The sequence below is a fragment of the Anabrus simplex genome, chromosome 1 (assembly GCF_040414725.1).
Source record: "Anabrus simplex isolate iqAnaSimp1 chromosome 1, ASM4041472v1, whole genome shotgun sequence".
Taxonomy (NCBI): Eukaryota; Metazoa; Arthropoda; class Insecta; order Orthoptera; family Tettigoniidae; genus Anabrus; species Anabrus simplex.
Window position 1 is genome coordinate 527,567,119 of NC_090265.1, and position 15,205 is coordinate 527,582,323.

Sequence of the window (15,205 nt, forward strand, 5' to 3'; positions counted from 1 at the left end):
GAAAGAGAAAGGGAGTTTGGTATCATGTATTAGGGAAAGTTTGTAAGTCTCAGCCCAAGAAAGAACTGCTTCTCCATATTTATTCTCTTTGCTGTGTCCTCAAACATGACTATGACTATTGAAATTTCCAATAATCATGGATGCCCTGTTACAGTTGTGTAAGTTCTGAGGAGGAGTAAAACAAAAATCTGCTGCAGGGGGCTTGTATATAGAGGTGACTACACAGTTACTGAGTTCCAAATAGATGATCTCAATATAATTGTCATCTGTTTGATATACACTGTCAGCATGGAGTTTGGGTTTTACAAAAAAATGGCACTGCCATATTGAGCATGGGGTCTTTTGATGACAAGTTTCATTCCAGGTATTCTAGGACATCTCTGATGTGTATCCCTATGGGTTTCCTGAATGCACAATACATCACACTTCTTGTTTCAACATAGATCCTGTAGTAATTGTTCTTTGCATGATGATGTTAATAGATATTACAGTGAGGGTTGGCTCTGAAAAGTGCCATTGTTTCTATCTCATAATGATAAATTCTTTGCTTCTGGTGTGAGAGAATCAGCCATATAGGGAATGTCCTACTCCGTTGCCCAGGAGACACCTTGCTGTACAATCTCAAAGTGATACCCACCTTTTGTTGAGGCTTCTGTTGTGTCCTCCATTAATTCAGCCCCATTAATATTGATACCTCCCCATTAAATTCCATTTTATTTGCCAAGTTGTTTCCAAGGGGTTTCTCACCTGTAAGATGGAAGTCCTGTAGGTCTGAGGCTTGCTTAAAATGTTTTGAGCTCAGGAAATTCTGTGAAGCAGGATACTATCCTACTTATAGTCCCAATGGAAATCTTTCCTCTGACAGTTGAGGGACCACCGGTTTATTGTATGTTCCTACCTACCTGAGCACAAGGAGGGCCGTAATGCAGGATATGTCCAAGATGTCCACTCATACTCCATAACACTGGTATCCTGACTGTCAGGACCACTTACTAAGCTACTCAGTTGTTGCACACGATTTATGAACAAGGACATGACTACAGTAACCCACGCCAGGGTTAAATTAATATGTTTGTGGCAAATTGTGTTTAATACTGTTGTTATGAGAACATTTAATCATGTATAGGAAACATATTTTAGTGTTATCCATGTATTTTCTTCCTGCTTGACATGTACTCATTTTAGACTAGTTTTTCTGTTTTTTGTAAAAATATGTTTGTGATACATGTACATATGGTATTTGCACATGTGCTATATTACTAAATACCTTATATTTAATGCCTGAATTCTGCTGTACAATTTCAAAATCTTATTTTGAGATATACATTTCCAGCTACTCTATATTTTCATTATTTGAGTTACCCTGACAACTCACCTTTAGACATTAGAGTAACATGGGTCATCAACTCCAGAAGTATACAGAGCTGATGTCTTAAACTTTGAATTGGTTGCTAACCGTATGTTTGAATGGTCACATGACTTCCTTGTACATGGTGATTTTTTCTATCTTTTCCTTCCGTTTCTTTTACAGATTGATATCTTGCTCTCTTTTCTTTCCTTTTCTTGTGTAAGATGTTTATTTTCTTTCCTTCTTTATGTAGCTGATTAGTATCATGTAATATCTTGAATGATGTACTTTCTTCCAGTGGTCCAGTACGAGTATATAAAGCAGCTGAGGTTGCTGGAAACCACCATCTCAGATTGACAGAGGCTAATTTTCAACCTAGGGCGTTGCTGAAGTCATTTCCATTGTTCTGTAAGTTCTTTAGGTATAAGAAAATGGTCCATCATTGTTATTAATTTTTAAGTGTGTTGGTTCTTCAGCTAATTGAATTCAGTCTGTAATTCAATGACTTGCACATGTTTTTGTTGTCTAAGGATATGTATAGGCATCAGGTGATTTCCTTAGTGTTAGATTATTTTATATTTCAAATGAAAATGACATTGTATTTTGTACATTTCAAGTATTCCTGTTCTTTTGTTTAAAATTATTATTGTTGGTCTTCTTCTTCTTCAGTTCTTGTTTCTAGTTTTCTCCTGTGTCAGGTTATGAATCAAGGACTTCTATCATTACCTGACTCTCCACACTCCTTTCCTGCTTCCTCCTCTCTTCTCTGTACTCTCCACCGTAGCCATCCACCTGTTTTGAGGCCTTCCTTGTGGTTTCTTTCCTGTTGGTTTCTCTGTAAATTCTTTCTTTGGAACTGGAGTTTTTCCCATTCATGACGTGAGTCCATACCATTTCAGCATGCTTGTTTCTATTGTGGTAGTTTTGAAACTCCAGCCCTATCTAATCTCTTCATTTCTGATTATATTTTTTTGTGTCTTCCATACAATACCTCTAAGAAATTTAATCTCTGTTGCATTAGCTCTACTCTCATCTCATTTTGTTGCTGTCTGTGTACACTCAACTGCAAAAAAAATTGGTTGCTAGCTAACATCAAAGAATCCACCACATTAGAGACCCATCAATCAGAGTAAACCTGTACAGTACTGGCCATGAAATAGAAGCATACATAGTACTTGGCTTGTAGACTTCACTGAGATCTGATTTCTAGATCAATGTGCAACACATAAACAACAAATAGTGCAGGGTATTGTTTCTAGAAGGTAAAGGAGCAGCTATCTTTCCGGAAAAAAAAAAAAAAAAAAAAAACCACTTTAATAAAGTTATGTGCCAGCCCTATCGTAGTCCGCTTTTGGACCGGGAAGCTCCCAGCCGGCCTGAGGGCATGGCTGGCATTTCTGTGTATTGTTCTTGTTGGCTGGCTTACCTATGAGTTTCTTGGAGATTAAACAAGAATGTCTTGCCTCTAGCCACCTCGCGAAGATTCTGGTTCACATCACCTGAGCTATAAAAAGGGAGGCTAGCCACGGACAGACAGACGGTCAGTCAGAGTTGGTATTGGACTCAGAGTCAGTGGTGGAGTCAGTGTGAGACTCGGTGTGTTGGGGTTTGGTGGCTGAGCTGAGGGTGAGACAGAGTTGAGCAATTTCCATACCAATGAACACAATATATTTCAATGAAGAAGTACAAACAGTAAGGCGAATCACGAAAGAAAACAACCACCCTCCCGTCTTAGTAGATACACTATTAATTAAACAAAGGAAAATCACTGGAAAAAACACACATGAAAGAGAAAAAATACATTGTCCTGAACTACGTAAACAAGCATGATAGCTCACATTTTGAACAACGGTCTAAAATTAGTCTTTAGAATAAACAACACACTGCAAAGATAAGAAAATGCAACCTAAACAAAAAAAGACAACTTCTCTAAGTCAGGAGTTCATGAACTCAAATGTCAAGAACCATACTGCATCACATATATATAGGCCAAACAGAACGTATTTTACACACCATGTACAAAGAAAAAAAAAGATGCAGTTAGATTCAACTGGCATTTATTCTTCGGAGTGCATGTGTGACAACTCACACCATTTCACAGATATCAGCACAGATCTAAAATCCTTACACATTGAAAATAGAAGTAAAGGGGCTATTGAAATTTACATTGCAAGAAAAGCCAATCAAACCAACCTTAGTGACCACACACATTTAAAAAATTCACCTTTTTTGCCCTATTAAATTCATTTTCTGACCATATATTTTTGCTTTAGTGCTTAATGAATCCCGCAGGAGGCTACTCTGACTTAAATGCCTGGTAATGTGGGTTAGGATATTCTTATCTGTAGTAAATTCTTTGAATTTGCTCAGCGTTTTTGCCACTCAAGACTTTTTTTTAGGTTATTATTTATCACTAAAAATAAGGTCGTAGAAGTTACATTTAATTCAATTCCAAACTTTATTTCATAAAAGTCATTAACTTACATTTATTGCCAAATACATTATAAGATGAAGAAACAACACTTCCACTCCCCTCTGAAATGAACAGAGTTAATGCCCACAACATTTACCCCAACCCTGTTCCACTTCCCCTCACTTATGTTCGGGACAAAGTTACTGCCTAGAGAACATTTACACTTTTGCATTAGTGCTTAATGAATCCCACAGGAGGCTGCTCTGACTTAAACGTCTGGAATGCAGTTTAGGATATCCTTATATATAGTCAGTTCTCTGAATTAACATAACATCTTCGCCAGTTGAGATGTTGCAGCAAAACGTTTTACAAAATACTTAATTTTTTTACTTTTATATCATCAAAATCATTAGCTTACATTTACTCTCTTACAGACAAAAATTCATTATAAGATGAAGAAGTAGCACCACCCTCCCCTTTCCACTGTACAGAATCAGTGTGCACACATTCCCATCTCCCCACCTACTTCCCCTCCCCTTTCTACGAAGCAGAGTTATTGCCTACAAAATTTCTCCTCTTCCCCCTACTTTGCTACCAAGACCAAAACTGGAGATAAAGAAATGGTGTCAGTTCATACACAGTTGCTGAAAGCAACGGACAACAGCAGTTAATAAAAAAAAATACAGGAAAAATATCCATAATTTGCTAAGGTGACAATAGAGTACTAATGCATTCAGTATTTGTTCACGTCACCAATTCATAATCATTGACTGTTTTATGCAATGTAAGCAATATTGTACATATATGTACATGATTCAGAGTGATTTGGTAGAAACTGAGGATGTTCTTGTAGAACGAAACATTTGTTTAATAGTGTGTATTTCTTTTTACAGGTATTTTATAGTGATATATAGTATGTTTGGAACTAGTGTGTTCGACAGACTGAAAAGCTTTTAAGTTACATTATATTTAACTGATTTAGTTGCATGGGGAGTATGATTGTGTCTCTTTAGGGAACAACTGAGTTGAAATCTTAATTACTTAGCATTTAATTACTTGAGACAGGTATTCATGTTTGTGGGTTACTGTAGTCACGTCCTAGTTCGTGAACCATAGGCAACGGCTGAGTGGCCTAGTAAGTGGTCCGGGCCGATGACCTTCGATGTTAGGCCCCTTAAAACAACAAGCAAGTAAGTGGTCCTGAGAGTCGGGATACCAGTTGCTATGGAATGGGAGTGGGCATCTCGGACATATTCTGAGTCGTGGCCCTCCTTGTACTCAGGCGGCTAGGACTATACAATTCACCGGTGGTCCATAACCCGTTAGAGGAGAGATCCTCACTTGGACTATGTGCAAGTAGGGCAGCATCCTGCTTCATGAATTTACCGAGCTCAGAACACTTTAAGCAAGCCTCGGACCTATGGGAGTAATGGAGTCCCACTCCCATTTGACAGGCGAGGGACTCCTTGGAAACAACTTGGCGAACGAAATGGAATTCGATGGGGAGCTATCAATATTAATGGGGCTTATGGAAGAAAGAAGGTAGAACTGGCTGAGTCAGCAAAGAGGATGCATCTGGATAATGAGGAAGAGATAGGAGATTATAAAGTGTACTTGACGGGTGTTAGAAAGGGAAGGGCAGAGTCTGGGGTAGGGCTCTTTATCAGGAATACCACTGCACGCAACATAGTTTCTGTTAGGCACGTAAATGAACGAATGATGTGGGTAGATTTGTCAGTGGGAGGAATTAGGACAAGAATTGTGTCCGTGTATTCACCATGTGAGGGTGCAGATGAGGATGAAGTTGACAAGTTTTATGAAGCATTGAGTGACATCGTGGTCAGGGTCAACAGCAAGGATAGACTAGTGCTAATGGGCGATTTCAATGCGAGAATTGGGAATAGAACTGAAGGATACGAAAGGGTGATTGGTAAATGTGGGGAAGATATAGAAGCTAATGGGAATGGGAAGCGTTTGCTGGACTTCTGTGCTAGTATGGGTTTAGCTGCTGCGAATACATTCTTCAAGCATAAGATTATTCACCGCTACACATGGGAGGCTAGGGGTACCAGATCCATAATAGACTATATCTTAACAGACTTTGAATTCAGGAAATCTGTTAGGAATGTACGAGTTTTTCGCGGATTTTTTGATGATACAGACCACAGGAATAGTACCGTAACTTCTGCAGCAACTTCTCCGGTATTTCGTATAGATATCCGTTCAAACTATCACGAAGGTAATAATTTACTACATTAAAAAACACGATACACCTGTAAACTTCCATTTAAAAAGAAGTTAAAGAGATTACACGGTAATAGTTAACAGTCGTATTGTTATTGATTATTGTCGCTCCTCATATTCAAATATTGCATTGTTGGCTACAGTCGTGAACAAAGGGTGTAGTGTAGTCAAGTAAATATAAATAAAAATCAGCTGACCTTGTATTCCATTCATTTGTACTTCTGAGTAGGTAGTTAGTATCCGTAATTTATATTTCGCTCCCTCGATCTTTCAGTATTTATGAGGGGTTAGCTAATAATAATAAAGTTCATATATCCCAGTAATTGCAGTTCAAGTCCCTGGAGGAGTAGTAGTAGTAGTAGTAGTGGTTTTGATAGAAATATTTGAGAAATTATTGTAGACAACCTCGTATTTTTCAGCAGGCCTAATTAAGGACACTTTTTTTTCTCCGTCCCGTAGAGTAGGGAAAATAATAGTACCGGTAATCCACCAGCTGTAATAATCACATAACCACATTTCAGTAGAATTGTAGTGAAGATAAGGTATAATATATTAGATAGTATCTTGCCAGTTATATTCGTGTTTTTCTTCGTGTACGGCAAACCTTTTGATACTTAAGCATTTAAACAAACGCAGTATAGTGTAGTGTAGATACATTGTAGTATAGATACAGTACATTTAGATAGTGCTGTATCTTGCCTGCTATATTTGTGTGTTATCTTTCGTGTGTATCTGTTAGACCGTAATACTAATAATAATTTGTCTAAGCATTTAGCTTCGTTGGTAATCTTTGAGTACAGTAGTTCTTGCAAATTTCATTTCTGTTGTGTTTAGTAGTGACATACGGTACGGTACCGGTATCGTAATTAGGATACGTCTGAAAGTAGTTTAAAAATTACTGTAGTGTACTGTACGGTAGTATACGAGTAATATCCTATTAGAATTGAGTGTGCTTATTTTATTATTGTAAAATATTTGTGTAGTACTGGTGTAGTAGAGGTATCCGTAGAAAAACTCTTACTAAAATACTGTTGTTGTAATTAGGATAGGCTTAATTGCAGTTTGGAATTGTGTAGTTCTTGTGTATTACTTTCGATATTCAGTAATTAACAGCAGTTTTTATCCTATTAGGGGTTGTAGAATATAAAAAAATAGAGCACGACTAAGTAGTATTGTAGTGTAGTCGTATATTAATTACCTTATTGTTGTGTACTATCCCAGACAATATATCCCTTCGTTCATTTATTTTTTGCAAATAAGTTATTTTATTTTTTAATTTAATTTTTTCCCCCCGTAAAGAATGGCTAAGGAGCGCGAGTGTACTTATTGTGGGTGTGGTGAGGCATTGAGGGGTATGAGGGAGGAGTTGGAAAGTTTGAGGGAGATAATTAGGATTCTCACAGAAGGAAGATAGGACTCCCTCAAACAATGTACAGGTTACAGTAGGTGTACAAGAGGGAGGGGAAGAAAAGGGAGGAGTTGTAGAAGACAGGTGGTCTAATGTTCTAAGGGGAAGGAGATTGCAGGCTAAGGGCTCTATTCAGGATCAGAATTCAGGACAGGTATCTGTGCGAAATCGGTACGAGTCACTCCAAGTAGAACAACAGAGGGAAGATGAGGGACAGGGAACTGTTGCTGAGATGCGTGGAAGTAGGAGGAAGGGAAAAGGTAGGAAAGGGAAATGTAGAGTAGAGGATAGGAAAAGACAGGTGGAACAGGGTCATGGGAAGGAGAAAAGGGAGGAGGAAGTAGCTTCTGCAGCAGTGAGAGAAGATAGGGCTGACCAGGAGAGGAGGGGATCAGATGAGGTGGGGAGGGTTGAGGCTCTGGTCATGGGGGATTCCATCGTTAGACACGTGGGGAAAGTGTGTGGAGGAAAAGGAACCAGGGTAGAATGTTATCCAGGAATTAGGTTGAGGCAGATGTTGAGGAAAGTAGAAGAGAGGGAGGAGGGGAAGGAGAAGGTGGTAGTGTTTCACGTTGGTACCAACAATGTAAGGCAAGCTGATATAAGTACCAACCTAGTTGGAGATGTGTGGGATCTGGTAAATGCAGCACGGGTGAAGTTTAAGAAAGCGGAGATTGTTATTAGTGGAATACTGTGTAGGAGGGATACTGACTGGAGGGTGATTGGGGATTTAAATGAGACTATGGAGTGGGTATGTGGGAAACTGGGAGTGAAATTTCTAGATCCTAATGGGTGGGTAGGAGATAGGGATCTGCGCTCAGATGGCCTTCATTTAAACCGCAGTGGTACATATAAGTTAGGAAATTTGTTTGGAAGGGTAATAGGGAGGTACATTCAGGGAAACGGGATGGCCTAGGGAGCGGTGATAAGGGAACAGGGAACTGGAAATCAAGTAGGGATGACATAAAATTGTTGGTGTTGAACTGTAGAAGTATTGTAAAGAAAGGAATAGAATTAAGTAATTTAATAGATATATATTTACCAGATATTGTAATAGGAGTTGAATCATGGCTGAAAAATGATATAATGGATGCAGAAATTTTCTCACGGCACTGGAGTGTGTATCGTAGAGATAGGATAGGAATGGTGGGAGGGGGAGTGTTCATTCTGGTGAAAGAAGAATTTGTAAGCTACGAAAAAGTTAAAGATGAGACACATGAAATTCTAGGTGTAAGGCTCATTTCTAAAGATAATAGGCAACTTGATATATTTGGAGTGTACAGATCGGGAAAGGATAGCACTGACGCGGATTCGGAATTATTTGATAGGATAGTCAGCTATGTGGGAAACGACATGGAAAGAAGTGTGATTGTAGCGGGAGATCTGAATTTGCCAGATGTAAATTGGGAAGGAAATGCGAACGACAGGAAGCATGACCAACAAATGGCAAATAAGTTAATATGGGAAGGACAGCTGATTCAGAAAGTGATGGAACCAACCAGAGGGAAAAATATCCTGGATGTGGTGCTGATAAAACCAGATGAGCTCTATAGGGAAACTGAAGTAATAGATGGTATTAGTGATCATGAAGCTGTTTTTGTGGTAGTTAAAAATAAATGTGATAGAGAGGAAGGTCTTAAAAGTAGTACTGTTAGGCAGTACCATATGGCTGATAAAGTAGGCATGAGGCAGTTTCTAAAAAGTAACTATGATCGGTGGAAAACGGTAAATAAAAATGTAAACAGACTCTGGGATGGGTTTAAAGAAATTGTTGAGGAATGTGAAAACAGGTTTGTACCTTTAAGGGTGGTAAGGAATGGTAAAGACCCACCTTATTACAATAGATAAATAAAGAGACTAAGAAGGAGGTGCAGACTGGAAAGAAATAGATTTAGAAATGGCTGTGGAAGTAAGGAGAAATTGAAGGAACTTACTAGAAAATTGTGTCTAGGAAAGAAGGCAGCTAAGAATAACATGATGGCAAGCATAATTCTCAGTCATACAAATTTTAGTGAAAAATGGAAGGTATGTATAGGTATTTTAAGGCAGAAACAGGTTCCAAGAAGGACATTCCAGGAATAATTAATGAACAAGGGGAGTGTGTATGTGAAGATCTTCAAAAGGCAGAAGTATTCAGTCAGCAGTATGTAAAGATTGTTGGTTTCAAGGATAATGTCGAGATAGAGGAGGAGACTAAGGCCAAAGAAGTAATAAAATTTACATATGATAACAATGACATTTACAATAAGATACAAAAGTTGAAAACTAGAAAATCGGCTGGAATTGATCAGATTTCTGGGGATATACTAAAGACAATGGGTTGGGATGTACTACCATATCTGAAGTACTTATTTGATTATTGTTTGGTCAGAGGAGCTATACCAGATGAATGGAGAGTTGCTATAGTAGCCCCTGTGTATAAAGGAAAGGATGATAGACATAAAGCTGAAAATTACAGGCCAGTAAGTTTGACATGCATTTTATGTAAGCTTTGGGAAGGCATTCTTTCTGATTATATTAGACATGTTTGTGAAATTAATAACTGGTTCGATAGAAGGCAATTCGGTATTAGGAAAGGTTATTCCACTGAAGCTCAACTTGTAGGATTCCAGCAAGATATAGCAGATATCTTGGATTCAGGAGGTCAAATGGACTGTATCGCGATTGACCTGTCTAAAGCATTTGATAGGGTGGATCATGGGAGACTGCTGGCAAAAATGAGTGCGATTGGACTAGACAAAAGAGTGACTGAATGGGTTGCTATATTTCTAGAAAATAGATCTCAAGGAGTTAGAGCAGGTGAAGTTTTGTCTGACCCTGTAATAGTTGAGAGCGGAGTTCCTCAGGGCAGTGTTATTGGACCTTTTTTGTTTTCTCATATATATAAATGATATGAGTAAAGGAGTGGAATCGGAGGTAAGGCTTTTTGCGGATGATGTTATTCTCTATAGAGTGATAAATAATTTACAAGATTGCGAGCAACTGCAACGTGACCTCGAAAATGTTGTGAAATGGACAGCAGGCAATGGTATGTTGATAAACGGGGTTAAAAGTCAGGTTGTGAGTTTCACAAATAGGAAAAGTCCTCTTAGTTTTAATTACTGCGTTGATGGGGTGAAAGTTCCTTTTGGGGATCATTGTAAGTATCTAGGTGTTAATATAAGGAAAGATCTTCATTGGGGTAATCACATAAATGGGATTGTAAATAAAGGGTACCGATCTCTGCACATGGTTATGAGGGTGTTTAGGGGTTGTAGTAAGGATGTAAAGGAGAGGGCATATAAGTCTCTGGTAAGACCCCAACTAGAGTATGGTTCCAGTGTATGGGACCCTCACCAGGATTACCTGATTCAAGAACTGGAGTAAATCCAAAGAAAAGCAGCTCGATTTGTTCTGAGTGATTTCCGACAAGAGAGTAGCGTTACAAAAATTTTGCAATGTTTGGGTTGGGAAGAATTGAGAGAAAGAAGAAGAGCTGCTCGACTAAGTGGTATGTTAGGCATAGATATCAAGGATAATTTAATAAAAAACCACCTATTCAATACTTTCCACGTTTAATGTGGTTATTATCTGCATGATTTTATGTAGACTTATTTGGTCAGGTACATGTTTCACCCATTATTTTGGGCATCTTCAGCCTGTAAACAACCTTTAGGTCAAGGTTTGGGACCTTTTTAACCAATATAAACATACCAATATATACACTATATACAACATATACAATATATACAAACATAAGTCAATACAGTAAAGTTTTTTGGTCCTAATCTATCTAATATGGAAAATGTCCAAAACTAAAATGGATCTTCTTTTCGGTGAAGAGGATTGCATATCGGGGTTTATGTGACCCCTATATGTATGTGTTTATATGTTCAACCATTTACTAATTATCTTATATACACAAACTATATTTTGATGTGTAAGTGCCCGCCAGTATGTAATGTCCTGTACAATTCCTATGTATGAGCCTGCAGGCTCGTTGGAATTAATTGAAATAAATGAATGAATGAAATATTAAGTTCTTGACGTATCGTGTCTGGTGACAGGATGTGTCGTCAACAATAAGTGGAGATTTGAACTGATTGTAGGTTGGTCAAGATTGAAAATATAAATTTAAATTAATTGTGTTTTAACTTGGCAGTTCTATTCTGGTTAACTTAAAATGTTCAAAACTAAAAATAAAATGAAACGGATCTTCTTTTTTCTTGAGAAGGGGTGATATTAAAACTGGAGCTTGTTTGACCCACGATTTTCATTTTCATGTTCTTGACGTAACTAATATTTAAATGTGTTGTCGTGCACAAGTGGAGATTCAAAAGCCGATTGTTGTAGGTAGACTGGTCAAGAACGTTGTGAATGAAACTGTTAGCGTCTTGACTTTGGGTCTCATGTAACGTCAAGGAATTGACAAGAGTACAATATTTAGCTGTTTCATAGTTTTAGGCTGCTGCTTAATTGGGAAGAAACATCCTAGACACTTGATACAGTCTTGTGTGAAAATTGTTCCCGTTGATGTGTTGCTTGGTCTTTGGGAGGGATCTTAAGAATATTTGTTCAGTTAATACTAGATGGATCTGTCTGTTCCGGCAGCGCCTGTCTTGTCACCATTTCTACTCCTGGTGTTGTACAGACCAGTACAACAGTACAACAGTACAACCAGTACAACACCAGGAGTAGAAATGGTGATAAGACAGGCGCTGCCGGAACAGACAGATCCATCTAGTATTAACTGAACAAATATTCTTAAGATCCCTCCCAAAGACCAAGCAACACATCAACGGGAACAATTTTCACACAAGACTGTATCAAGTGTCTAGGATGTTTCTTCCCAATTAAGCAGCAGCCTAAAACTATGAAACAGCTAAATATTGTACTCTTGTCAATTCCTTGACGTTACATGAGACCCAAAGTCAAGACGCTAACAGTTTCATTCACAACGTTTTTGACCAGTCTACCTACAACAATCGGCTTTTGAATCTCCACTTGTGCACGACAACACATTTAAATATTAGTTACGTCAAGAACATGAAAATGAAAATCGTGGGTCAAACAAGCTCCAGTTTTAATATCACCCCTTCTCAAGAAAAAAGAAGATCCGTTTCATTTTATTTTTAGTTTTGAACATTTTAAGTTAACCAGAATAGAACTGCCAAGTTAAAACACAATTAATTTAAATTTATATTTTCAATCTTGACCAACCTACAATCAGTTCAAATCTCCACTTATTGTTGACGACACATCCTGTCACCAGACACGATACGTCAAGAACTTAATATTTCATTCATTCATTTATTTCAATTAATTCCAACGAGCCTGCAGGCTCATACATAGGAATTGTACAGGACATTACATACTGGCGGGCACTTACACATCAAAATATAGTTTGTGTATATAAGATAATTAGTAAATGGTTGAACATATAAACACATACATATAGGGGTCACATAAACCCCGATATGCAATCCTCTTCACCGAAAAGAAGATCCATTTTAGTTTTGGACATTTTCCATATTAGATAGATTAGGACCAAAAAACTTTACTGTATTGACTTATGTTTGTATATATTGTATATAATGTATATGTTGTATATAGTGTATATATTGGTATGTTTATATTGGTTAAAAAGGTCCCAAACCTTGACCTAAAGGTTGTTTACAGGCTGAAGATGCCCAAAATAATGGGTGAAACATGTACCTGACCAAATAAGTCTACATAAAATCATGTAGATAATAACCACATTAAACGTGGAAAGTATTGAATAGGTGGTTTTTTATTAAATTATCCTTGATATCTATGCCTAACGTCTTCTTCAATACGGAACAATAATGAGAGTTGTTACTTGTAAGTGGTATGTTCCGAGCTGTCAGCGGAGAGATGGCGTGGAATGACATTAGTAGACGAATAAGTTTGAATGGCGTTTATAAAAGTAGGAAAGATCACAATATGAAGATAAAGTTGGAATTCAAGAGGACAAACTGGGGCAAATATTCGTTTATAGGAAGGGGAGTTAGGGATTGGAATAACTTACCAAGGGAGATGTTCAATAAATTTCCTATTTCTTTGAAATCATTTCGGAAAAGGCTAGGAAAGCAACAGATAAGGAATCTGCCACCTGGGCGACTGCCCTAAATGCAGATCAGTATTGATTGATTGATTGATTGATTGATTGATTGATTGATTATCTGATCTGTAGTGAACTAATCTCTAGGCCTAGGGTAGAGAAAGTGAAATCTGTCTGCAAACGAATAAGAGTAGAAAATCTCCAGGATGAGGAAATTAGACAGAAGTACATGGATATGATTAGTGAGAAGTTTCGAACAGTAGACAGTAAGCAGGTTCAGGATATAGAAAGTGAATGGGTGGCATACAGGGATGCTGTAGTAGAAACAGCAACGGCATGCCTAGGAACAGCTGTGTGTAAAGATGGGAAAAAGCGAACATCTTGGTGGAATGATGAAGTGAGAGCAGCCTGTAAACGTAAAAAGAAGGCTTATCAGAAATGGCTCCAAACAAGGGCCGAGGCAGACAGGGATTGGTACGTAGATGAAAGAAACAGAGCGAAACAAATAGTTGTTGAATCCAAAAAGAAGTCATGGGAAGATTTTGGTAATAACCTGGAAAGGCTAGGTCAAGCAGCACGGAAACCTTTCTGGACAGTAATAAAGAATCTTAGGAAGGGAGGGAAAAAGGAAATGAGCAGTGTTTTGAGTAATTCAGGTGAACTCATAATAGATCCCAGGGAATCACTGGAGAGGTGGAGGGAATATTTTGAACATCTTCTCAATGTAAAAGGAAATCATCCTGGTGGTGTTGCAAACAGCCAAGCTCATGGGGAGGAGGAAAATGATGTTGGTGAAATTATGCTTGAGGAAGTGGAAAGGATAGTAAATAAACTCCATTGTCATAAAGCAGCAGGAATAGATGAAGTTAGACCTGAAATGGTGAAGTATAGTGGGAAGGAAGGGATGAAATGGGTTCATAGAGTAGTAAAATTAGCGTGGAGTGTTGGTAAGGTACCTTCAGATTGGACAAAAACAGTAATTGCACCTATCTATAAGCAAGGGAACAGGAAGGATTGCAGCAACTATCGAAGTATCTCATTGATTAGTATACCAGGCAAAGTATTCACTGGCATCTTGGAAGGGAGGGTGCGATCAGTCGTTGAGAGGAATTTGGATGGAAACCAGTGTGGTTTCAGACCACAGAGAGGCTGTCAGGATCAGATTTTCAGTATGCGCCAGGTAATTGAAAAATGCTACGAGAGGAATAGGCAGTTGTGTTTATGTTTCATAGATCAAGAGAAAGCATATGACAGGGTACCGAGGGAAAAGATGTTCGCTATACTGGGGGACTATGGAATTAAATGTAGATTATTAAAATCAATCAAAGGCATTTATGTAGACAATTGGGCTTCAGTGAGAATTGATGGTAGAATGAGTTCTTGGTTCAGGGTACTTACAGGAGTTAGACAAGGCTGTAATCTTTCACCTTTGCTGTTTGTAGTTTACATGGATCATCTGCTGAAAGGTATAAAATGGCAGGGAGGGATTCAGTTAGGTGGAAATATAGTAAGCAGTTTGGCCTATGCTGACGACTTGGTCTTAATGGCAGACTGTGCCGAAAGCCTGCAGTCTAATATCTTGGAACTTGAATATAGGTGCAGTGAGTATGGTGTGAAAATTAGCCTCTTGAAGACTAAATTGATGTCAGTAGGTAAGAAATTCAACAGAATTGAATGTCAGAATGGTGATACAAAGCTAGAACAGGTCGATAATTTCAAGTATTTAGGTTG

The 15,205-nt window shown here is 38.1% G+C and overlaps 1 protein-coding gene across 1 annotated transcript in view; it reads left to right on the forward strand.

Annotated features, from left to right (window-relative positions):
- Positions 1-15,205, forward strand: part of LOC136869059 (uncharacterized) — a 255,307-nt gene that overhangs the window by 58,875 nt on the left and 181,227 nt on the right. Inside the window, exon 3 of the mRNA XM_067144821.2 lies at positions 1,647-1,756. Within this exon, the coding sequence (XP_067000922.2) occupies positions 1,647-1,756 (110 nt within the window). The remainder of the gene's footprint in view (positions 1-1,646; positions 1,757-15,205) is intronic.